We start from the raw sequence: 27,275 nt of genomic DNA, 5'->3' as shown, positions 1-27,275 counted from the left end.
CTAATTTATCATATTCGGTACTATACCCCCTCTAAAAAGTCATGTAGTGTCATTGCTGGTTTATGAGCAGATGAGCATGTTCGGCAGCGCACAATCAAGGAGTACTTACAAGCAGGCACAGTGTGTAGACAGAAAAGAGAGAATGGACGCATATTGGCTTAAAAACTAACGATAAAGGTAAAGTTATAACACTGAAACACACTCAGAAAAAAACATTGCTAGCTAGCTAGCGGATAAAAAGCAGCTGTCAGCAGTGTTTTAGCTACTTCTAAATCACTAATCCTCGTCTCCATGGTGACAAATAAAGTATGTTTCTTACAAGTATCATCCCTGAAAGACGAGGAATAGCTAAACATGCTTCACTACACACCGTAGTTCAAAATGTAAACAAACGCCATTGGTGGATCGACACCTAACATCCACTGTAATGATACCAAGTACAGGAGAGTACCTAGTTGATACTATTATGATTACGTCAATATTTTTTGGCATCGCAACATCTTCTTTCGTCTTTTTTATTCATATTATGTTTAAATCAGTGGTTCCTAACCTTTTTGGAGGTAACAAACCCTATTAGTTGCATATGCGCATTCATCGAACCCTTCTTAGTGAAAAATAAAATGTTTTTTTTCAGATTCAAGACAAAGTTATGTGTTTTTGGTAACACTTTAGTATGGAGAACATATTCTAAGTAACAAAGACTTAATTCAGAGTTATTTGGTTAGGGTTAGGGTTGAAGGGTTAGGGTTATAATGAGGCCATGTCGAATAAGGCATTAATAAGTACATAATGATGACTAGTTACGAGTCAATATATTACTAATTTGCATGTTAATAAGCCACTAATTAATGGTGAATATGTTCCCCATACTAAAGTGTTACCATGTTTTTTTACTGGTGCACAAAATGAACTGTGCATGAACATCACCTTGTTCAAACAACAAAACCAACATAGTGCATGAACTCACAAAAAATTACACACCTGCAGATCAGTGTGACTTCTGCTTTTGCCGTATCCGTAATACCCTAATAGGGAGAAGTTTATTGACACGATGAGTCGGGTGTGTTTTGACCTCCGCCGAACCCCTGAGGCCGACTCACCGAACCCCTAGGGTTCGATCGAACCCAGGTTAAGAACCACTGGTTTAAATACAATGCAAATATGTCCCAGGACACATGAGGACTTTGAATATGAGCAATGTATGATCCTGTAACTACTTGGTATCAGACTGATACCCAAATTTGTGGTATCATCCAAAACTAATGTAAAGTATCCAAACAACAGGAGAATAAATTATTACATTTAACAGAAGTGTAGATAGGACATGTTAAAAGAAAAAGTAAGCATTTAGTAAGAGTAAATGAACAAGTAGATCAATAATTCATTTTGTACCACTTGTCCTTAATAATGTTGACAAAATAATAGAATGGAAAATGACACAATATGTTACTGCATATGTCAGCAATTAAATTAGCAGCCTTTGTTTGCTTACTTACTAATAAAAGAAAAGTTGTCTCGTATGTTCACTATTTTATTTAAGGAAAAACTTGCAATAAGAAACATGTTTAAAGTACCCTAAGATTTTTTGTTAAAATAAAGCCAACAATGCAATTTTTTGTGGTCCACTTTATTTAGAAAAGTACAGAAAAATGTCTAAATAATTTTAGAACCGGTACCAAAATATTGGTATCGGGACAACACCAGTCCCCACTAGCTTGAGCTCACCATAGTCAAGCGGCTAAAATGTTCATGACGTATCAAGTGATATCCATGGATAAAAGAAGTGGACAGATGGTGTCATTTTGATTCTGGGTTGGACATTCAAGTGTTGTTAGCTAGTTTTGGCTTCTGTATTTATGTAGCAGCAACAAAATTTACCACAAACTCCCTTGACAGCAGTTCATTTGACCCTTTCAATTCACTACACGGGGCGCTGTCGGCGTCCCAGGAAAAACAAACAGGTCAGTGGCTCGAAAATGGTTGTCGTGGCCGTGTTAGACGCACCCCCTGGGAGGCCACTCTACCCACCCGGAGAGTCCGGGCTCGCACGGCCACAATCTGGGTTTTATTGTCGGGCGAGTCCCCTCAGAGTACATTCGATCCACACACGCCACAACCCACAACCATCGGGTCCAATTTGCAGTTTGAGGTGCAGGAGAAGCAGGCCGGCTGCCAAGAACAACACCTCGGTCATCGCTGCAAGACTATTAGCTTACTTCTTTCTGATCAATCATGTTCCCTATTTTGTGGCCTTTCCGCAGATTAATCAGGACGGTTGATAACAAGGGGACCTTAGAACTAGGAGATAAAACACAAAAGGTGAACGGACACGAGTGGCGTGACGTAACCACGGCTGATTTAGAGTCGGCAGGAAGTAGGGAGTACAAACACAAGCCGGAGTCTCAGGAAAAATAAACCAGACAGACAAATAAGGCCAACCCCTGGTGGGACTTGGTTGTTGATCATGATGGAGCATCTGATGAGCAGAAACAGCTGATGGCAAAAAGAGAGGAATTAAGTCTTCAAAGAGCTTGCTGACTGAAGCCTAATAATGATGGAAGGATTCGTAATGGGCCAATAAATTTGGGTCCTGTCTTACATTCTGTTTCCCTGTGCTGGCACCTTAAGTACAAATGTGCGTTGCCAAAGACCGTGGGTTCTTTTGCAACTTGGCACTCAGAGTCATACTTTGCCAGGTTTATACCTTGCCAGGTTTCGTCGCACACTTCACACCTGTTAAACTGAGGTGAGCGTTCTGAGCTTCGTTCGATACACTTGGCCTACTTTTGGCCCAGGCATGGCGTGATTGCATAACACGGCATGAGGCTCTTTAGCGCTGCCCTATTGGCTCGCTGTAGCTTTTTCAAAAATGCATAAAAATAGAAAAAAGATGGGGGGATTATATTTTTGTTTTAGTATGGTTTCTGTAGGAGGACAACATGACACAAACCTTCCTAATTGTTAGAAATCCCACTGTTTGTATTAAATGTGATTCTCTGATGAGAATATTTGGTGAGTGTTGTTTTTGTCCTACTAGCTTTGGCGGTCCTTGAACTCACCATAGTTTGTTTACATGTACAAGTTTTATGCCACTCCTTCTTTGTCTCATTTTGTCCACCAAACTTTTTATGCTGTGTGTGAATGCACAAAGGTGAGCGTTGTTGATGTTATTGCCTTTATGTGGAGTGCTTATCTAGCATATTTGGTCAGTGCATGACTGCAAGCTAATCGATGCTAACATGCTATTTAGGCTAGCTGTATGTACATATTGTATCATTATACCTCATTTGTAGGTATATTTGAGTTCATTTAATTTCCTTTCCTGATGTCCTTCATCCATCCATCCATTTCCTACCGGTTGTCCCCTTTGGGGTCACGGGGGGTGCTGGTCATCTGTGAATTTAATTTATATCTGCAATTTGCATGTCGCATGACATATTATCTGTATGTAATATTGCCTGCATTTCTGATAGTTGTTGGTGTGCCATGTTGTTCCAGACCACAGCAAACGTAACCTAGCTTGCACACTGCAAAAACTGAAATCTAAGTAAGATTAAATATCTCAAATAAGGGTGATATTTGCTTATTTTCTGTCGAATAAGATGATGCGTCTCAATAAGAAGATTTTATGTTAGAGTGATTTACTTGGTTTTAAGGGTTTTGGTCCTAAATTATCTCAGTAAGATATCACATCTTGTTGCTGAGAATTTATGACCTATATTGAGTAAAACATGCTTGAAACTAGAATATCAATTGTTGCAAAGCTTTGTCATCAACACTCACAAGTATAAAACTGTTTTTTTAAAGTAAGAATTTCTTATTTCAAGCACGTAAAAAAAAAAATCATGACTTTGACACAATTGCGTCTCATAATTAAAACAGATGACAGCCAAATGGACTTTGCTGGTATATTTTTGATGAAACAATAGAAAATACGTACTCATATAGTAGTATAGTCGTTATTAGAAAGAATAAACTTTTTTTAAGGTATTGTTGGGTTCATTGTGGTTAGCTAATTTTACTTGTTCTGGAAAGTTTTGACAAGCCAAATGTTCTTGTTCTATTGGCAGACAATTTTGCTTTGTTAAAAAAAAATTACCCCTAATTTTTGTATTTTGTTTTCTTGTTTTTGAACAATGACTTTTTGCATTGCAAATCTATTAGAAGAAGACCGCCTGTCGCTTCCTTTAACTCGGACAAACACATTTACAACTTTGGCCATTCTAAGACAGTCATTTAGAGGAGTTATCTCACCCCCTGAGATGCCTGCGTTTTACTAATGTTTTCCAATGTTGTAAAAATTTGTAGAATAAATATTACATATTAGCATTTCAGTCAACAAAGATTTGTGTCAGCCTGCGGCACATAGTCGTTTTGATAGTAGGCTAATATAGCTAATATAGACACTGACATCATGTGTTGCCTTCATTATAACACTTACATAAGGCTTTTAATTTTTTGCAGCTCCGGACAGATTTATTTTTGTATTTTTGGTCGAATATGGCTCTTTCATCGTTTTGGGTTGCCGACCCCCGGCATAACCGATCATGGAGCAACAAATAGCTGAGTCATAGAACGGCACGCTTCATAATAGAAATTAATAGGAAGACCCAAAATAATCCAAAAATCCAAACCAATGGTATGCTTGTTCACCCGCGACAACATTCATGTGTGTAATAAAGACGTGTCATTTAATGAGTAATCTCAAAAGTAATTAATGATACCTGCTACTAAATATTAACAGAACGATTCCAAAAATAAAACTGAAAATAATCTACAAAATCAGGAGAAACCTTTCCAGGTTGAAAAACTCAAAGTTTGCGCTTCTTTTTTTTCAGGTGACTGAGAACATCATATCCAAGCAAACCTTCATGGGTGAGCATGCGCACGCACGCACACACACACACACACACACATACACACACACACACACACACACACACACACACACACATTTATGCACAACCATTATGGTGGACAATCATTATTTTTTCTAACCTTTTGTCCTCCGTTTTATAACCTCAGTGGCCAGAACCATGCCTCGCACTTTCAACAACTCGGGGTCAAAGTTCATGAGCTCAGTGATCCAAAGGCCATCGGCTCATTTGACACTCCGAGACACCAGCTCGCAAGGTTAGTGGCGGGGGACACTTTGGGAGGGGGGCGGGGGGCGGGGGGAAGTTGATGATTGATGATCATCACGTTGTTACAATTACCAAATATTGGTTTCTTACTCACTTGAAACCTTCTCCCATCAATGCCGCTCTTTTTTCTAACTTGCAAAGATTTTTCCAAGCTCCGCCCCTTCCTCAACGCTGACAAGTGTCTAAAAACCGAACCAAGCCTATCATGATCCGTAGCCCAGATCATGTTTTGTTCAGTTTTGTTCTGTTTGACTACCTGAGTTGTTTTGTGTTTTGGTTTCCATGGGTGCTGATTAGTCTCACCTGCCTCTGATTAGTGTTCGGCACGCTCACCTGCTGCCGGGCACTAATCAGAGAGCTACTTATTCACGTTGTGCGCCACACTCAGTCCGTCTTCTTTATTTGCTGTTAGCAACAGTTACAGTGGGGCAAAACAGTATTTAGTCAGCCACCGATTGTGCAAGTTCTCCCACTTAAAATGATGACAGAGGTCTGTAATTTTCATCATAGGTACACTTCAACTGTGAGAGACAGAATGTGGAGAAAAAAAATCCCGGACTTCACATTGTAGGAATTTTAAAGACTTTATTTGTAAATTATGGTGGAAAATAAGTATTTGGTCAACCATTCAAAGCTCTCACTGATGGAAGGAGGTTTTGGCTCAAAATCTCACAATACATGGCCCCATTCATTCTTTCCCTAACACTGATCAATTGTCCTGTCCCCTTAGCAGAAAAACAGCCCCAAAGCATGATGTTTCCACCCCCATGCTTCACAGTAGGTATGGTGTTCTTGAGATGCGACTCAGTATTCTTCTTTCTTCAAACACGACGAGTTGAGTTTATACAAAAATGTTCTATTTGGGTTTCATCTGACCACATGACATTCTCCCAATCCTATGCAGTGTCATTTATGTATCCATTTTGGTATAAAATCAACTTGTCGTGTTTGGAAAAAGAAGAATACTGAGTTGCATTCCAAGAACACCAAGCCTACTGTGAAGCATGGGGGTGGAAACATCATGCTTGGCGTCTGTTTTTCTGCTAAGGGGACAGGACGTTTGATCCGTGTTAAGGAAAGAATGAATTGGGCCATTTATCGTGAGATTTTGAGCCAAAGCCTCCTTCCATCAGTGAGAGCTTTGAATGGTTGACCAAATACTTATTTTCCACCATAATTTACAAATAAATTATTTTAAATTCCTACAATGTGAATTCCTGGATTTTTTTTTCACATTTTGTCTCTCACAGTTGAAATGTACCTATGATGACATTTACAGACCTCTGTCATCATTTTAAGTGGCAGAACTTGCACAATCGGTGGCTTACTAAATACTTTTTTGCCCCACTGTACGTTGGTTTATTCCTGTTTTCTAGCTCATGATTCCTGTTCTAATTTTTTGCCTTAGCTCCCTGTGCAATCGGCACGCATCCCTTTTGTTTGTTCCCTGTAATGCGTATGTGGTATGATTTTATGAGAAATAAATCATTTCTTACCTGCATGCTTCGTCCGGAGTTGTCCGTCTGCATCCTGGGAGAACAACCACGCATAAACACGCGACCCCGACGTGACAAAGCCATAGTGCTAAACTGGACTTTCTACTTTCGTCCTTGAACAGACTACCCTAAGCCGGGTCTCCACCAGTCTTGCCGCCATGTGGTGCGCTCATGGGCCAATCAAAGCTTGGGCGCTCACCTGCACAACATGACCTTAACCAACGGGAGGCTCCGAGTGCCCCAGGACGGGCGCTACTACCTCTACTCGCAGGTGAGCGGTCCTGTCCTTTGGCATTAAAACTTCCTGTCGTTAAAAGCACAGGAGTAACACGTGGTCCACGCTTATTTTTCAGGTCTACTTCCGTTACCCGTCACCCGCCGCCGGGGATGCGGACCAGCGCAGCGTCAGCCATCAGCTGGTGCAATGTGTCTACAAGAAGACGTCGTACCCGAGCCCTATTCAGGTATACAATCATTAGTCTCACCTGGTTGGACCGTTGTAATGACGCCATCTGTTTTTGTCCACCAGCTTCTGAAAGGGGTGGGAACCAAGTGTTGGGCGCCCGACGCCGAGTACGCTCTTCACTCCGTCTACCAAGGCGGACTATTTGAGCTGAGAGCGGGCGACGAAGTGTTCGTCTCTGTATCGTCGCCGACGATGCTGAACGCCGACGATTCATCCAGCTACTTCGGCGCCTTCCGACTGGATCTGTGAGCGTGTCGATAAAGCCTGGAGGTTTAGTTGGTCTGTCTGGAAGGGTATGCTGAGGGACTCCACGAGAAGACAACGAAAAGGACAATTCCGAGGTTTCTCCTTTGAGCCAACGCAAACTACTAAGGGGCAGAATGACCACCGTGCTGCTGTGCTACATATTTATCCACCAGGATTCCTTCATTTTTTTTTATAATTATGAATCTGCTATTGTTTCGCAAGGGAATCCTAAGATTTGGACTCCAGACCGAAGAATGTACAGACAATAAAAAGGCAACGTTGAAGGAATGCGGAGCAAATAATAATAAGGTGGAAACTTTCAAATTTTATTTTTGACTTGGGATGGACAAAGGCCACCTGCTGAAGACCACACCATCACAAGTAGTCAACTTTGAAGTGAGGGCAGCGTGGAGCAGGACGATGGTCGGGAGAGCAGACTGAGCCAGACAAGCGAAGGATAAAAAGGCGGGAAAAGATAGAGGCCAAAGCAGTTTAGCCACTTTTTTTCTATTTTGACTTCTTCACTTTCACATTTAAACAAACAATCCGGTCTTTCCTGTGGAACCTGCGAAGCCGACACTTGCGTTCAAGGCTTTGACATGGGGACATTTGCACAACATTTTAAAAGTTGGCCTCAAACTGACTTTACGTTTACTTTTGATACACAACGCTAAAAAGTTCCATTTGAACATACAAAGTTTGGAGACTTTCCAATAAAGAAAGAAATGTCTTAAATATAAACAGTGTGGAGCTTTTAAAGCCAGGATTTCCAATTATTTCTGTTTTGTTTGTTTGTACTAAAACAATCTGTCCTTTCCTAAGAACTGCAATAATCGCTAACAAGAAAACTTGCAAACAGTTAAACTTGAAAGTAAAGTTAAATGGGCAGAAAAAAGATTGTCCCCTTGAAAGCAAAGGGGGGTCAAAAGGTCAAAAGTGTACATACTCTTGTAAAGAACATAATGTCATGGCTGTCTTGAGTTTCCTATAATTTCTACAACTCTTATTTTTTTGTGATAGGGTGATTGGAGCGCATACTTGTTGGCCACAAAAAACATTCATGAAGTTTGATTCTTTTATGAATTTATTATGGGTCTACTGAAAATGTGACCAAATCTGCTGAGTGAAAAGTATACATACAGCAATGTTAATATTTGGTTACATGTCCCTTGGCAAGTTTCCCTGCAATAAGGCGCTTTTGGTAGCCATCCACAAGCTTCTGGCAAGTTTCTGGTTGAATTTTTGACCACTCCTCTTGACAAAATTGGTGTAGTTCAGCTAAATGTGTTGGTTTTCTGACATGGACTTGTTTCTTCAGCATTGTCCACACATTTAAGTCAGGACTTTGGGAAGGCCATTCTAAAACCTTAATTATAGCCTGATTAGCCATTCCTTTTACCACTTTTGATGTGTCTTTGTGGTCATTGTCCTGTTGGAACACCCAACTGCGCCCGAGACCCAACCTACGGGCTGATGATTTTAGGTTATGCTGAAGAATTTGGAGGTAATCCTCATTTTTCATTGTCCCATTTACTCTCTGTAAAGCACCAGTTCCATTGGCAGCAAAACAGGCCCAGAGCATGTTTGACGGTAGGATTGGGGTTCCTGGGATTTAAGGCCTCAACTTTTCTCCTCCAAACGTATTGCTGGGTATTGTGGCCAAACAGCTCAATTTTTGTTTCATCTGACATCACATGGACAAAGATAAGACCTCCTTGAGGAAAGTTATGTGGTCAAACAAGTATGTGCTCCACTCACTCTATCACAAAAAAAGAAGAGCTGAAAAAAATATTGGAAACTCAAGACAGCCATGACATTATGTTCTTTACAAGTGTATGTAAACTTTTGACCACGAGACTTTGTTGAACGGCATGCAGAAGCACAACTAAGTAAACATCAAAGCACAAAACAATGGCCAAAGAAAACATTTTAAGTAATTTCAAAGAACTGAATGATGAGATTGCAGCAATTTTCATACCAAGTGTTGAGTGGCAGAAAAAGTAGATGCTTTTTTTTAGAAGAAAAATGATGTCAAGGACTAGATAGTATAGCAAATGATGTGTAGAGTGGATTATTTGGAACAAAGGACATGCATTAACTGGACAGAGGTCCACACTACATGCAGGTCTTAACAAGATGATGACAACACTGCACCGGTCATAATCATAAAGTGCCCCAAGTAAAAACACAAATAATCTCCAATGAAAGAGAGATGCAAGCTGAAAGTAACAACTGTCTGAATCAGGGGTGTCAAACTCATTTTAGATCGGGGGCCACATGGAGAAAAATCTACTCCCAACTGAAAATCACGCCATGATAAGCTAAAGATAAAGACAACTTAAAGTTGTGGTTTTTATTCTTAAATACAAAAAGCACATTCTTAATGTTGTTGGGGTTTTTTTACACTTACATATTGCGGTTAATAGTATTCCATCTTTATCTGTAATTATTTATACTTTCTGACTAAATTATGTGATAATGTTCATCAGTCAAGTCATTTCTGTTCATTTTTAATCCATCAAGATAAAACAAATATATAAATCTAATTACAGGATGTTATTTATGTAATTTGCTCATTTTCCTCGACTGGTGCACTAGCATCGTGTGGTTTATTTTTATTTTTTTTTTAAATATGTCGCATCATCTACAAAGAATTGCTATTGCGACATCCAGTGGACACATTTAGAACAGCATTTTCTTTCATTCAAAAATTTCGTCTTATTTTTATACTTAGCAAACTAATCCCGGGGGCTGGAGAAAACCTGTTCTCGTGCCTAATCCGGCCCCCGGGCCATACATTTGACACCACTGGTCTAAATAAAGGAGCATGTGATGAACCAAGAAAGAGCCTGACTTAAGCAAGCAGGGGAAATTCAAGGCACTTAGAGTGCAACCTGCAAAATCGACATCAAGTGAAATAGTCTTGCTCAGTGGCCTTGTGGTTAGAGTGTCCGCCCTGAGATCGGTAGGTCTTCAGTTCAAACCCCGGCCGAGTCATACCAAAAACTATAAAAATGGGACCCATTACCTCCCTCCTTGGCAGTCAGCATCAAGGATTGGAATTGGGGGTTAAATCACCAAATGTCTTCTGGGCCTATGCTGCTCACTGCTCCCCTGTGGGGATGAGTCAAATGCAGAGGATAATTTCACCGCACCCCGTGTGTGTGTGACAATCAGTGGCACTTTAACTTTCACTTTTTAAAGAACCCAAAAAATCCGAATGTTGTTTTCAAACACATCAAGGACCTGGATAACTATTGAAGGTTACGTCATCTTGATAACATGGGAAATGAGAGAAAACAAAACAGAAAGGATGATGCAATCGAACTAGTCTGACTCCAAAAAAAAAAAAAACATTTTTTATGTTTTGTTGTTTTTTTTTAGCTTGAACAATCAGCAACATTTAATTAGACAACAAACTATACATAATAATCCTAACAGCAGAAGCACATATGCCAAATATACTTTTTATATCTTCATCAATGGCACAGCGGTGGAGATGGTAAGCAGTACCAAGTTCCTGGGGTTTTAGATAACTGACAATATGACCTGTTTCCTACACACCGAAGCTCTTGTAAAAAGAGCTCAGCAGCACATGCACTTTTTGCGTCGGATGAAAAGAGCAGAACTCCCTCCCCCCATTCTCACCACATTCTACAGAGGCACTATAGAGAGCCTACTGACCACTGCATCTCTGGACTGGAGCCTGCAGTACCTCAGACTGAATGTCCGTGCAGAGATTGGTGAGGACGGCGGAAAAGATTATCAGGACTCCTCCTTCTCCTATCCAGGGGATCGCAAAAAGCCGCTGCCTGACCAGGGCTCAGAAAATCTGCAGAGACTCCTCCCACCCCCACCGAGGACTGTTTCACTGCTGGACTCTAGAAAGAAGTTCCGCAACCTCCGTAGCAAAACCTCCAGGTTCTGTAACAGCTTCTTCCCTCAGGCCATAAGATTCTTGAACGCATCATAATAATCCCCTCAATTCCTCAAAAAAATGGATTAGCTCGCTGGAATATAAAGACATGTGGATGCATATGCAAAAGTGCAATATATTAATCTGTACAGTAATTTGGTGATTTATATCTGCACCTTATTGCTATTTTATCCTGCACGACGACGAGCTAATGCAACGAAAACTTTGTTCTTATCTGTACTGTAAAGTTCAAATTAGAATTAAAATAAAAGGAAGTCTCTACCATATACCAATTATAACAATATTAAGCAACTTACTGGTACTTCATTAATTGATCATTACTGATAGGTTTTTGCTTAATTTACATTCAGTATTTATTTATGAAATAAATATTTCAGTCAGATTTTCACAACGGTATCTTTTTTTTTTTTGACAGTTAACATTAGCATTTTTATTACATTTTTAGCAACTTTGATTGTTTTCTTTTGCGCCATACTGCACGAACTATAAAAGCCACTTTACGGTCCTTACACTATAACCACATATCTGATATTGTATAGACAGGTGGTGCACAGGCCACAGAAGAAACCATGACTATGTTGTAAAAATCCAAGACCTGAGGATCGTTTGGCCTTAATGGAAGTCAGTCCACTCGGAGCACGCCTATAAAATCGTACACATGAAGAAGGGCTTTTTGGGGTAGAAGCTTTGCCAAAAAAGTGCTGTCACGTCTGAGCTGCAGGTCAAAATGTGCAAGAGGTAAACACATGCAAACACTTTACAGCTCCAAGGAGAACCATATGCTGCACATTTGGACCCGAGCAAACCGCAACCAAACAGTTTGTCCAGCAAATTATAGGAAAGCACAGAGCAGGTTTGGGGAGGAGGAGGAGGATATTCGCAGACTCAAACCACGGTCCGACCAAAAGAACGCCCTCGACCCCGGCGAACCTCGGCCAGGGTGCGCGTACGTACGTGCACGCGCTCCGTCATCATCCAGCGTGAAGACATAAATGCTTTCATTTAGCCACGCTGTCTAGCCGCCTTCTGGTAGTTAGTGTGTGAGTGTAGCCTGAGTTTGCTTGAGGAGCTCCTTTCAGCCCAAAAATCAAGGTCAAACTAAAGTTTGTTTGCAACTTCCTGTTTTCCCTTTAAGAGGAAATAACATAGTGCCGTGCACGTGTGTACTGTATATGCATGTACAGACAGTATACTTTACATCAGGCCTGGGCAATTATTTTGCCTTGGGAGGCCAAATATAGAGAAAAAATATATATAGCTATTTTTAGAAACACCATTACAAAACCTCACAATAATGTCTGATTGAATGTTAAAAATGTTATGATAGACTGCCTTAAAAAAACTTTAAAAAAAATGTTTACTGAATGAAACACCCAGATTGTACATGAAAATAAAGAATGCGGGATTTAAAATATTAACTATGAACAATAAAACACTGAATATTGACAACGTATGAACGTCACACCCCCTCTTAATCAACATATTTTACAATCATGCAAAACACAACAAAAATGCAACAAACAGCAAAATATGAATGTGAAGGGTAGAAAAAAACACCTACAATCTAATAAATCTGATACGTCACTAAACTTTAGAACTTTGTTGTGAAAATCTCCATCCGCGTCTGTCTCTGACACCCACATTTCAGGCCCGCTCTGAAAACTCTCTGTGGAAACACCCCCCACCCACACTGCTTGGTGCCTTGTCTGAGCTGCTGTGAAGTAAATTACCATAGTAAATAATTAGATGACCATAGTAACTAATTAGATTACCAAAGTAACTAGTATATCATGCAAAAGAACAGAGTCCAACCATTGATATACTTTGTATAGTTCAAGACTGACGGGTAATTTGAAAACATCACTGCACATCATAATGGCATCTACACTTTCCTACTTAAAGATCCAAAACAATTATTTGGGAATGTTCGGGGGGGGAAAGATTGAAAAGCTAACGGGCCGCGTGTGGGCCCTGGCCTTAATTCGCCCAGGACTGCTTTTAAAGGCCTACTGAAACCCACTACTACCTTCCACGCAGTCTGATAGTTTATATATCAATGATGAAATCTTAACATTGCAACACATGCCAATACGGCCGGTTTAGTTTACTAAATTGCAATTTTAAATTTCACGCGGAAGTATCATGCGAAAATGATGACGCGTGCGCGTGACGCCACGCATTGTAGAGGACATTTTGTTCCAGCACCGTTCCCAGCTATAAGTCTTCTGTTTTCATCGCACAATTCCACAGTATTAGGGACATTTGTGTTGCTGAATCTTTTGCAATTTGTTCAATGAATAATGGATACGTCAAAGAAGAAAACTGTAGGTGGGAAGCGGTGTATTGCGGCCGCCTTTAGCAACACAAACACAGCCGGTGTTTCATTGCTTAAATTCCCGAAAAATGACAGTCAAGCTTTACTATGGAACAGAGATGTCAAGCGAACACGGTTGGATTGGACCACACACACAAAGTACAGTATATTATGCAGCGATCATTTCGAAAGATCATGTTTAGAAGAGGGTCCCTTGCGAAGGGCAGAGATGGGCATCACCACCACTCGTCGACTGGTGCTGAAGAAAGGTGCGGGGCCAACCTTTAGGTTGTAAAGGTACGACCATATAATCTCACTAAAACATTAGTAACACAATAAGAAGATAAGGGATTTTCCAAAATGATCCTAGTAAATGTATCTAATAAGATCTGAATCACACCCACTGCTCTGTCTTTTTTCTTTCTTTCTAGTCCTTCACTCTCACTTTCCTCATCCACGAATCTTTCATCATCGCTCAAATTAATGGAGGAATCGTCACATTCTCGGTCCGATTCGCTCTCGCTGCTGGTGGCCATGATTGTAAACAATGGTCAGATGTGAGGAGCTCCACAACCCGTGACGTCACGCGCACATCGTCTGCTACTTCCGGTACTGACAAGGCTTTTTTATTAGCGACCAAAAGTTGCGAAATTCATCGTGGATGTTCTCTAAATCCTTTCAGCAAAAATATGGCAATATCGCGAAATGATCAAGTATGACATAGAATGGACCTGCTATCCCCGTTTAAATAAGAAAATCTCATTTCAGTAGGCCTTTAATGCTTGAGTAAGGTATCTCCCAGCTATTTACAGGGTTAATCAATAAAATCCATGGACGAAAAAACATTGTTAACGGAAGTACCCATTAACATGTTTAATACCTATAAAGCCTACAATTTGCCTCTCATAGCCATTAAACACGTGTATACAGTATTGTACTTACTAAACGTCTTGTCAAAGCATCTTCCTGCTGGAAAACAAATGACTCGACACAGATTCAAACAGATTGCGCTATCAAACAACCTTCTACGTAATTTTTTATGAGAAAAACAATGACTTACAATTTAAAACAGGGACAAAAATCTGCGAATAGTAAGGGGATTGTGTGTTTACTCGGCGCCAGGACTATTCACTTGGCGACAGTTCAAATTAAAATTGTTTGAGCGAATACAAACCTGGTTTGTGCTTCATTAACGTGCCTGCATGATTACTATTGTCAATATAGACATGCAATAATTTCTGCTGCCTGGGCAAGATTACCACTTTCAACATTACATTTGTTCCAAAAATGCAACCATTCAGAGAACTCACGATTCACAATCAATCCCTGGAAATGTATTTGTGTAGCCCTTAAACACAAGTGCCTCAGAGGGCTTCACAAACCACCATGTCATCTCCTAATCTAAACCCACATCTGGGCAAGGAAAAACTCCAGAAGTCCAGGCTGGAGAAAATGTTTCTTAACCTTAGGGAGGGGCCACATGTGGGGACCCCCCCTCCTGGAAGAAGTGATGAATGCCAATTGGGAACAATTACTTTGCTGCAGCTGTTACATATACTGTAATATTGTACATGCTAACTGGAATTTGTTATGTTGTATTTATTATATAAAAATATATCAGTATATATAATATATGCTTTATATACTATATGGAAATATTACATATGTTATGATTTATATTGCTACTATGGTAGATTTTTTTTGTCTACTTTATACTCAAATCAATCAATCAAAGTTTAATTGTATAGCCCTAAATCACAAGTGTCTCAAAGGGCTGCACAAGCCACACTTACATGCTCAGCTCAGATCCCACATCGGGGCAAGAAAAAACTCAACCCAATGGGCTACAATGAGAAACCTTGCAAGGGACCGCAAATGTGGGAAGCCGCCCTTGGGCGACCGGTGCAATGGACCTGGAGTGGATCTAGTTAATAGTGTGAGAATCCAGTCCATGGTGGGGCCGGCAAGAATCATACCTGCATTATTCCTTCCATCCTTACCCTTTCCATCCTTTGTAACTGAGTTACTGTGTGGAACAATTTCCCTTGTGGATCAATAAAGTTTGTCTAAGTCTAAGTCTAAGTCTAAGTGAGAGTCCAGTCTAGAGGAAGCAACAATTGGACAGATGTCCGCTCTGATTGGCTGTTTGGTCCACAGTTAAATCACTTGTTATATTGCGGACAAATCAGCAAAAATAACTCCATAATGTTTATAAAAAATTACACACAAAGGTTCAAATGTTTTTTTTTGTTTCATAATTATTTGATTTGCGTCCATTAGTCCGCAAACAGCCAATCAGGGCGAATATTTGTCCAATTCTCTAATTGGTTGCCTTTTTAGGCACAAACTGAAAGCTGTGTCAAGAAAAAAACTGAATGTGCAAAAGGCAGAGGTTGAGGACGAGATAATAATAATAACTGCAAGTTAATCTGGATAATAGCAAACATTCAGACACATTAAGTACAATACATCTACCTTCGCTCAAACAATTTTAATTTTCACTAGAGTTAAAGGTATTCTCAAAACAGCAATTATGTGCTCGTAAAATATATTTCTCCGTGTGGAAAATCTGCCTTTGCAACCTGAACATTATAAGGTACAAATATAACTCCAAACTCCTTTAAGTCCGCTCTTTTTTGGCAGTTATGTAAGTAACTAAAGTGTGGCTGTAGCTTGTCATTTGTTCGACTTCTTTCGTTGTTCCCCAAGGTTCCATGTTATTGTTAATCTTTTTTGGGATATTCAACTGGTTAAAAAAACTTGTGAGGGACTCACATTTTTGCAGCAGGTCCTTAAAAACAGCAGAGTGCTTCTACAAACCCCGTTTCCATATGAGTTGGGAAATTGTGTTAGATGTAAATATAAACGGAATACAATGATTTGCAAATCCTTTTCAACCCATATTCAGTTGAATGCACTACAAAGACAACATATTTGATGTTCAAACTGATGCAAATAATCATTAACTTTAGAATTTGATGCCAGCAACACGTGACAAAGAAGTTGGGAAAGGTGGCAATAAATACTGATAAAGTTGAGGAATGCTCATCAAACACTTATTTGGAACATCCCACAGGTGTGCAGGCTAATTGGGAACAGATGGGTGCCATAATTGGGTATAAAAACAGCTTCCCAAAAAATGCTCAGTCTTTCACAAGAAAGGATGGGGCGAGGTATACCCCTTTGTCCACATCTGAGTGAGCAAATAGTCAATCAGTTTAAGAACACTGTTTCTCAAAGTGCAATTGCAAGAAATGTAGGGATATCAACATCCAGGGTCCATAATATCATCAAAAGGTTCAGAGAATCTGGAGAAATCACTTTACGTAAGTGGCATGGCCGGAAACCAACATTGAATGACCGTTACCTTCGATCCCTCAGACGGCACTGTATCAAAAACCGACATCAATCTCTAAAGGATATCACCACATGGGCTCAGGAACACTTCAGAAAACCACTGTCACTAAATACAGTTCGCCGCTACATCTGTAAGTGCAAGTTAAAGCTCTACTATGCAAAGTGAAAGCCATTTATCAACAACATCCAGAAACGCTGCCGGCTTCTATAGGCCCGAGATCATCTAAGATGGACTGATGCAAAGTGGAAAAGTGTTCTGTGGTCTGACAAGTCCACATTTCAAATTGTTTTTGGAAATATTCGGCATCATGTCATCCGGACCAAAGGGGAAGCGGACCATCCAGACTGTTATCGACGCAAAGTTCAAAAGCCAGCATCTGTGATGGTATGGGGGTGGATTAGTACCCAAGGCATGGGTAACTTACACATTTGTGAATGGACCATTAATGCTGAAAGGTACATACAGGTTTTGGAACAACATATGCTGCCATCTAAGTGCCGTCTTATTTCAGCAAGACAATGCCAAGCCACATTCAGCATGTGTTACAACAGCGTGGCTTCATAAAAAAAGAGTGCGGATACTTTCCTGGCCCGCCTGCAGTCCAGACCTGATCCCCCATCGAAAATGTGTGGCACATTATGAAGTGTAAAATACGAACAACTGAAGCTTTACATAAAACAAGAATTGGAAAAAAATCCACTTTCAAAGCTTCAACAATTAGTTTACTCAGTTCCCAAATGTTTATTGAGTGTTGTTAAAAGAAAAGGTGATGTAACACAGTAGTGAACATGCCCTTTCCCAACTACTTTGGCACGTGTTGCAGCCCTGAAATTCTAAGTTAATTATTATTTGCAAAAAAAAACAAAGTTTATGAGTTTGAACATCAAATATCTTGTCTTAGTAGGGCATTCAATTGAATATGGGTTAAGAAGGATTTTGAAATCATTGTATTCCGTTTGTATTTATATCTAACACAATTTCCCAACTCATATGGAAACAGGGTTTGTATAACTCTGACAAAATGACTAGACCAAACTCAAAAGTCTACTGTAGAGGACATTGGTGTTCCAGAATATAAAAAATAAGAATAATAGTGAGGGGAGAATTCTGGCCGCCCGGTCCTTAACTTTCTCAAATGTGGCCCCCAGAACAATTTAGTTGAATTTTTTTGTCGGCGACAAAACATCTCTAGCTGAGTACAAAGTGCTAAAATGATGACCCCACTCCCCCTATTAGTGTCTTTTACCAAAACAACAACAAATCTTTCTTACACAGAAACAAACATGTGATGGCCGCATGTGTGGCGGCCATCATTGTCACGCAACCTATGAGAGTGATTTCTCTAGTAGCACAACAATAAAATACTTTGGTCCAAGTGTCGCTTTAATGAAGTATTACATAATTTGTCTTTTTGTCACGAGCAACTGTCACTTTTTCTGCGAGAACTGTTTTAGAGCGAGTGCTTGGATGAAGGCAAAATGAACAAAACGACATCGCAAGTCACATTCTTAGTTTGGCATTTACAAACAGATAGCTCAGCTTTTGGAATTTCTTTGCTGGGTATCATATTTTCCAGGCTATAGAGCGCACACCCAATTTTTGAAAAAATAAATATTTGTAGATGTATTAGCAGCACTATACTATATGCTACATATATGTACCGGAAAATGCTTATTTACATACCTTAATTGTTTTCAAACGGTGCCTGTCGTATGGCAGTAAAACGGCTGATTAAAACAAAACAGAAGTAATCTTCATGGACCAACTAGCTGCGGAAGCTAGCCCTCTAATCAGCTAAACAGACTCAATAACTCCACGTTGATGTTTTGGTGAATTTACGAAACTGAAACAATACAAAAAGAATGCCATTGTTAGTTACAAAAAATTAATACTTGTAAAAGTGTTAGCATATTCGCTAATGTTCACGACGCTAGCTTGATTACATTTCAATAGCACGTACACATACGCATTAAAACATTGCTGTACAGACATCACACCTGGAACGGTTTAGTAGGTATGAATTGTTTTAGTTACATTGTAAAACTGACAACGTTGCTTGGAGTGATGAATGAAGAATCCTTTCGAGCAGAAACACTATGTATGAATAGAAGATGAAACAGGTTGTACTTCTGGTTCAAAGCCCAAAACAGGAAGTACATGTTCTACCCGCAGCACCCACATTGAGCAAACACCTCCAAAAGATGGCGCCATAGCACAAAAAATAAAACACATTTTTAGTGTCTTTGTCAGTGTTAAAAACTATTTGTTGAATACAAAGCATGGTTTGCTGTCAGTGAAGAAAATCCATATATTACATGCATCCTTTTAAGAGGGGAGTCTTATAGTACAAAACAAAATTAAAGCCATATTTATCAGAGCAGATTTGAATATACACTATAGTGGAAGGATAAAACAGGACATACAGTCGTGGGCTCGAGTGGCTTATTGCTTTAATATTGGAATTGTCCTTTTTTTAGGATGTAAATATAAAACAATGTACTTTCTCAGAGATATTTGAATAATTGGGTGCATGATTTTGAATTTATTTTGGATTTTCTCTCATTTAGACAGGGCCAGATTGATTTACTTAACATTTTGTTATTGCAAGTGGCTGGCCGTGCGTTTCCCGCCTAGGCCTTCGGTGATGTCCGACTTCAATGATTACATCTCAAAATACCATCATTTATGTCACCACATGACCATTGCTGGAGAAATACTATACAGTAACACATGTACGCCCTACTGGGAATTGAATCACCTCAACAAGGGACAAAACAGATTATTTTCTGGCGCATTTAAAAGTCCATAAACCCGCATCAGCAGTTAAAGCATATTTTATGTGTAATGTCAAAATTTGAATTGCAGAAAAACATATTAAACATGAAAAAAATAAAGAAATACAATATTAAAACACACAATTTGTAGAACCCATTTAACCTCGTATAAGACAGTGGTGCCGCTTGTAGTCAGTGGGCTAATTGAGTGGAAATGGCGGGCATTTTCCCATTTCATCACCAACATGGTCTCACAAGGTGTGCAAATCCCGTTTCCATATGAGTTGGGAAATTGTGTTAGATGTAAATATAAATGGAATACAATGATTTGTAAATCATTTTCAACCCATATTCAGTTGAATATGCTACTAAGACAACATATTTGATGTTCAAATTGATAAAAAAAAAATGTTGTGCAAATAATCATTAACGTAAGAATTTGATGCCAGCAACACGTGACAAAAAAGTTGGGAAAGGTGGCAATAAATACTGATAAAGTTGAGGAATGCTCATCAAACAGTTATTTGGAACCTCCCATAGGTTGTGCAGGCTAATTGGGAACAGGTGGGTGCCATGATTGGGTATAAAAGCAGCTTCCATGAAATGCTAAGTAATTCACAAACAAGGATGAGGCGAGGGACACCACTTTGTAAGCAAATGGTAGAACAGTTTTAGAACATTTCTCAATGAGCTATTGCAAGAAATTTTGGGATTTTACCATCTACGGTCCGTAAAATCATCAAAAGGTTCAGAGAATCTGGAGAAATCACTGCACATAAGCAATGATATTACGGACCTTTGATCCCTCACGCGGTACTACGTCAAAAACCGACATCAGTGTGTAAAGGATATCACCACATGGGCTCAGGAACACTTCGTAAAACCACTGTCAGTAACTACAGTTGGTCGCTACATCTGTAAGTGCAAGTTAAAACTCTGCTATGCAAAGCCAAACCCATTTATCAACAACACAAAGGAACGCCGCCGGCTTCGCTGGGCCCGAGCTCCTATAAGATTGACTGAGGCAAAGTGGAGAATTGTTTTGTGGTCTGACGAGTCCACGTTTCAAATTATATTTGGAAACTGTGGATGTGGTGCCCTCCGGAACAAAGAGGAAAATAATAATACGGATTGTTATAGGCGCAAAGTTCAAAAGCCAGCATCTGTGATGGTATGGGGGTGTATTAGTGCCCAAGGCATGTGTAACTTACACATCAGTGAAGGCACCATTAATGCTGAAAGGTCCATACAGATTTTGGAGCAACATATGTTATTTCAGCAAGACAATGCCAAGCCATGTGTTACAAAAGCGCGGCTTCGTAGTAAAAGAGTGCGGGTACTTTCCTGGCCCGCCTGCAGTCCAGTCAGGTCTCCCATCTAAAATGTGTGGCGCATTATGAAGCGTAAAATACGACAACAAGACCCCGGACTGTTGAACGACTGAAGCTCTACATAAAGCAAAAATAGTAAAGAATTCCACATTCAAAGCTTCAACAAATAGTTTCCTTAGTCCCCAAACTTTTATTGAGTGTTGTTAGAAGAAAATGTGATGTAACACAGTGGTGAACATGCCCTTTCCCAACTACTTTGGCACGTGTTGCAGCCATTAAATTCTAAGTTAATTATTATTTGCAAAAAAAAATAAAGTTTATGAGTTTGAACATCAAATATCTTGTCTTTGTAGTGCATTCAACTGAATATGGGTTCAAAAGGATTTGCAAATCATTGTATTCCGTTTATATTTACATCCAACACAATTTCCCAACTCATATGGAAACGGGGTTTGTAGTTTTTCTTTAAATATCCTTCTTGAAAATGGCCTTGCAAATATATGTGTTGTCTTGTCTAATCATAAAAGATGCAGACGAGGCATGTGTGCTGAGTTTTTAAAGTTTGCTCCACAGCGTGCTCATTAAAAACATGGCTAAATTAAACAACTTAAACAGGGCTACTGCGGATGCTCTTCAGTACTGTGGCATGCTGGGTAATGGAGTTCTTATGTTACCTAGCTCATAACATCACAATATATTTCTGCCACCTAATCAACGTTTTGTTCTCCTTCTTTATGGGTCAACACTTCCTGCTTCCTGCTAAGTTGCAACTTGTGATTGGATACTCACTTTGGAATGACAAGTGAGTATCTAATCACAGTCTCGTTAACATCAGGCTACCGACATAGTCTACTGACGACAACTTGTGATCTGATTGGTTATGGCAACTGTCTATCATGTCAATGTGCTCGTTCACTTACAGTGCACAGACGCCCGCATTGTTGATTCTAAAGGCCTCGGGCAGATTTCGTACAACATGGCAACAAAAGTTAGCTGAATTCTGATTGGATAAAAACTCTATAACCTAAAAACAACAGCGCCGGAAGGAGCAAATATGACATGATGAGAATATGAATATATTTAGGGAAAGTAAATTAAAAAAATACTTTTATCTTAAATTATGATCATGATTTCGGGTTATGTTAGGCCACGGGTCAGCAACCCAAAATGCAGAAAGAGCCATATTTGAACAAAAATAGAAAAATAAAAATCTGTCGGGAGCCGCAAAAAAATTAAAGCCTTATATAAGTGTTATAATGAAGGCAACACATGATGTACTGTAAGTGTCTATATCAGCTACATTAGCCTACTATCAAAATGACTTTAAAAGTATTTTATAAGTGTTATCATGACAGCAACACATGATGTAAGTGTCTATATTTGCTATATTTATTAGCCTACTAACAAAATAACTTTAAACGTCTTACATAAGTGTTATAATGAAGACAACACATAATATAAGTGTCTATATTAGCGTACTATCACAATGACTATGTGTCGCAGGCTGACACAAATCTTTTTTGACAGAAATGTTGAAATGCAATATTTATTCTACACATTTTTACAAGTTTACAACATTGGAAAAAAATAGTAAAACGGATGCTTCTCAGAGGGTGAAATAACTCCTGGAAATTACTGGCCGAGAATGGCCAAACGTATAGATGTGTGTGTCCAAGTTAAAGTAAACTGCCGGCTGTCGTCCTTTAATGGATTTAGCACTCCACACAAGTCAGCAACATCAACAAAGCTCACCTTTGTGCATTCACGCAAAGCATAAAATGTTTGGTGGACAAAATGAGACAAAAGCGGTGGCATAAAACACGTCTTTCGTTGACAGCTTCGGAGAAAGTTGTGCATGTAAACAAAATACAGTGCCTTCAAGGACCGCCAAAATTAGTAAGACAAAACGGTGCTTGCCAAATACTCTCATCAGTGAAGCATGGTTCATATAAACAGTGGGATTTCTTGGCCTCCAACAGAAACAATATCAAAACAAAAAAATATTTTCCCTCATCTTTTTACACTTTCATAAATTTTGGGAAAAGCTCAAGGGAGCCACTCAGGCAGTACGAAAGAGCCGCATGTGGCTCTAGAGCCGCAGGTTGCTGACCCTCGTGTTAAGCCAGCAGAGAAGGCCTTGCTGGTCCTCACGGCCCACCACTGGTTATTACTGCTTACTTCCATGAACTCATAACTGATCTAAAACAACAACAACAAAAGGCCCTTTTCTCTTAAATACAGTGGGGCAAAAATGTATTTAGTCAGCCACCGATTGTCCAAGGTCTCCCAAATGATGACAGAGTTCTGTAATGTTCATCATAGGTACACTTCAACTGTGAGGGACAAAATGTGAAAAAAAAAATCCAGGAATTCACATTGTAAGAATTTTAAAGAATTTATTTGTAAATTATGGTGGAAAATAAGTATTTGGTCAACCATTCAAAGCTCTCACTGATGGAAGGAGGTTTTGGCTCAAAATCTCACGATACATGGCCCCATTCATTCTTTCCTTAACATGGATCAATCCGCCTGTCCCCTTAGCAGAAAAACAGCCCCAAAGCATGATGTTTCCACCCCCCTGCTTCACAGTAGGTTTGGTGTTCTTGGAATGCAACTCAGTATTATTCTTCCTCCAAACACGACGAGTTGAGTTTATACCAAAACGGATACATGGATGATACAGCAGAGGATTGGGAGAATGTCATGTGGTCAGATGAAACCCAAATAGAACGTTTTGGTATAAACTCAACTCGTCGTGTTTGGAGGAAGAAGAATACTGAGTTGCATTCCAAGAACACCAAGCCTACTGTGAAGCATGGGGGTGGAAACATCATGCTTGGCGTCTGTTTTTCTGCTAAGGGGACAGGACGATTGATCCGTGTTAAGGAAAGAATGAATGGGGCCATGTATCGTAAGATTTTGAGCCAAAACCTCCTTCCCTCAGTGAGAGCTTTGAATGGTTGACCAAATACTTATTTCCACCATAATTTACAAATAAAGTCTTTGAAATTCCTACATTGTGAATTCCTGGATTTTTTTTTTCACATTCTGTCTCTCACAGTTGAAGTGTACCTATGATGAAAATTACAGACCTCCGTCATCATTTTAAGCGGGAGAACTTGCTCAATCGGTGGCTGACTAAATACTTTTTTGCCCCACTGTATTGATGACATATCCGTCTAAATCCGTCAGTGGGCACTACTTCCTTGCCGAGGTAATCCTACCAGGTGTGACACATCAACATGCTGATTCGACACCATAATTATTGCACAGTTGTCTTAAATAAAAGGTCACCACAAAATGTGCAGCTTTATATGACACAACACAATGCCAATGATTGGCTTCTTTTCCTACAGAGCACCATCGTAGTTGAGTTGTCTAGAAAGAAGCTGATCCTCAGTCTGGTGGTCCTATTCCCCAAGATACGTAACCTGCCTGAGGAGAGAGGGTCAACAAGAGGTTGTGCAGGGTGGTGGTCCACAATGTCATGCTCGTGCTAAGGATGTTCTCCACCACACATCTGGAGAAGCTCCGAACGATTGAGCCACCACAGCTTCTTGAGAAATAGAGACACAAGTGTGCCTTCTTGAGCCGACAGGAAGTGTTGAGGCTCTAGGTGAGGGTCCTGGATAGACGAAGCCCGAGATATCTGAAGCGAGAGAACACTTCCACAGCTGCTCCTCCGATGTGCAGGGAGCAAGGGGGTGTCGGACTTTCTTGAAGTCCACCACCATCTCAGTTTTTTTTTTTGCAAAGATTATTGCTTTTGCACAAATCCGTTCAGATGATCCAATTGTGTGTATCGTCTTGGCAGTGGAACGTGCTCTCTGACACATAATTGGATTTGTCAGCAATGTTTAAGAGGAATATGTCTCTTGTGTACAATGTTTTAGAACTTTTGAGTTCAGCTCTTAAACAATGGGTGTAGAAATAAATTGATGCCTTTATATTTTTGAGTGCATAAACAGGCTCAATGAATTCTTATGAGTGATACCGAAGGTGACAGAATATGTTTCAACTTGACTGTCTTGACAAAATGATTGTGATTGATTGCAGAAACTTGGACACAATCAGGTGCTCCAACAGGAAAGCCAAACCAAACGAAGCTTGAATTTGATATAACAGGCTAAAACACGGCCCTGCGATGAGGTGGCGACTTGTCCAGGGTGTACCCCGCCTTCCGCCCGATTGTAGCTGAGATAGGCGCCAGTGCCCCCCGCGACCCCGAAAGGGAATAAGCGGTAGAAAATGGATGGATGGATGGAGGCTAAAATTAAATTTCTGGAAAGACTTCTCACAAAACCCCAACCTTAACCGTGTATAACATTTTGCAAAACTTTTTTTTAATTTTTTTTTTTACTTTTATGGCTTAAAATGTTTGATATCATGGTAACATTCTCACAATGTTGCTGCAAAAATTGCAATGATTTGAGCCTTTTTTTTTTTAAATAACATTGCAGTAGCTGGGAATGTTAGGAATTTTTTTCGTGTTAAATAGGGGTGTCCCAAAACAAATGTTTCCCTTGATACAATACCGATATTGAAGCCTTGAGTATTGGCCTTCACCAGGGGTCAGCAACCTGCGGCTCTGGAGTCCCATGCTGCTCTTTAGCGCCGCCCTATTGGCTCCCTGGAGCTCTTCCAGAGATGTGTTAAAATGGAAAAAGGATATGTTTTATTATATTTCCTGTAGGAAAACAAAGATGACACAAATCTTCCTAAATATTTAAAATCCCATTACTTATGTTATTCATGCTTCACTGATGAGTATTTGGCCAGCACCGTTTAGTCCTACTAATTTCAGCAATCCTTGAACTCATCGTAATTTGTTTACATGTACAACCTTCTCCGATGCTGCCACAGAAAGATGTTTTTAATGCCACTCCTTCCTTGTCTCATTTTGTCCACCAAATGTTTTATATTGTGCGTGAATGCACAAAGGTGAACTTTGTTGATTTTATTGATTTGCTGGAGTGCTTAACAGGCATATTTGGTCAATCCATGACTGCAAGCTAATCGATGCTAACATGCTATTTAGGCTAGCTGTATGTACATATTGCATCATTATGCCTCATTTGTAGGAATATTTGAGCTCATTTATTTTCCTTTACCTATGTTCTCTGTGTATCTAATTTATATTTGGATGTCTCATCACACATTCTCTGTATGTTATATTGTCTGCATGTCTGATAGTTATTTTGTGTGCCATGTTGTTCCAGACCACAGCAAACATTACCCAGCTTGCAAAGACTGTAATAAATCCATTAGAAGAAAACAGCTTGCCGTTTCCTTGAACTTGGACACACACGTCTATTATACCTTTGGCCATTCTGAGCCAGTCATTTCCAGAAGTTATCTCATCATGTGAGAAGCCTCCATTTTACTAATGATTTCCAATGTTGCAAAAATGTGTAGGATAAAAATTAAAATACACCATTTCTGTCAACAAAGATTTGCGACAGCCTTCGATATTGAAATCTCCAGACAGATTTTTGGCCTATACCAATATCGATCTGATATGATATCAGCACAGATCATACAACCCTACTATATCATTCAGTATTTAAACTGAACGATATAGTATTGTGACCCTCTCCACTCAGGCAAGTTACATATGATTCAGAGTGGGACCACCACACTGGGGAACATATTTTTTCTAGACAACACAGAAGCTAATACAAATAATAACAGAAAAAATTAACTTATTAAAGAGATGGTTTGACAGAAACAGACTGTTTTTAAACTTCAGTAAAACTAAAATAATCCTATTCTGTAATTGTAGGTTACAGAAGTGGTTCTAAAATGGGGGTACGCGTACCCCTCTGGGTACTTGAAGGTATGCCAAGGGGTATGTGAGATTTTTTTTAAAGATTCTAAAAATAGCAAAAATTCAAAAATCCTTTAAAATATATTTATTGAATAATACTTCAACAAAATATGAATGTAAGTCCATAAACTGTGAAAAGAAATGCAACAATGCAATATTCAGTGTTGACAGCAAGATTTTTTGTGGATATGTTCCATAAATATTGATGTTAAAGATTTCTTTTTTTGTGAAGAAATGTTTAGAATTAAGTTCATGAATCCAGATGGATCTCTATTACAATCCCAAAAGAGGGCACTTTAAGTTGATGATTACTTCTATGTGTAGAAATATTTATTTATAATTGAATCACTTGTGTATTTTTCAACAAGGTTTTAGTTATTTT

The 27,275-nt window shown here is 39.5% G+C and overlaps 1 protein-coding gene across 2 annotated transcripts in view; it reads left to right on the top strand.

Moving 5' to 3' along the window:
- Positions 1-8,093, top strand: part of tnfsf10l (TNF superfamily member 10, like) — a 98,964-nt gene extending 90,871 nt beyond the window's left edge. For both annotated transcript variants that reach the window (XM_061913498.1, XM_061913499.1), the window contains exons 3-7: positions 4,839-4,875; positions 5,026-5,133; positions 6,763-6,911; positions 6,994-7,104; positions 7,170-8,093. In XM_061913498.1, the coding sequence (XP_061769482.1) occupies positions 4,839-4,875; positions 5,026-5,133; positions 6,763-6,911; positions 6,994-7,104; positions 7,170-7,355 (591 nt within the window). In that variant the 3' untranslated portion in view covers positions 7,356-8,093. The remainder of the gene's footprint in view (positions 1-4,838; positions 4,876-5,025; positions 5,134-6,762; positions 6,912-6,993; positions 7,105-7,169) is intronic.
- Positions 8,094-27,275: the final 19,182 nt, after the last annotated feature.

The sequence above is a fragment of the Nerophis ophidion genome, linkage group LG10, assembly GCF_033978795.1.
Source record: "Nerophis ophidion isolate RoL-2023_Sa linkage group LG10, RoL_Noph_v1.0, whole genome shotgun sequence".
Taxonomy (NCBI): domain Eukaryota; kingdom Metazoa; phylum Chordata; class Actinopteri; order Syngnathiformes; family Syngnathidae; genus Nerophis; species Nerophis ophidion.
This window is presented reverse-complemented; position numbering and strand designations above follow the sequence as displayed.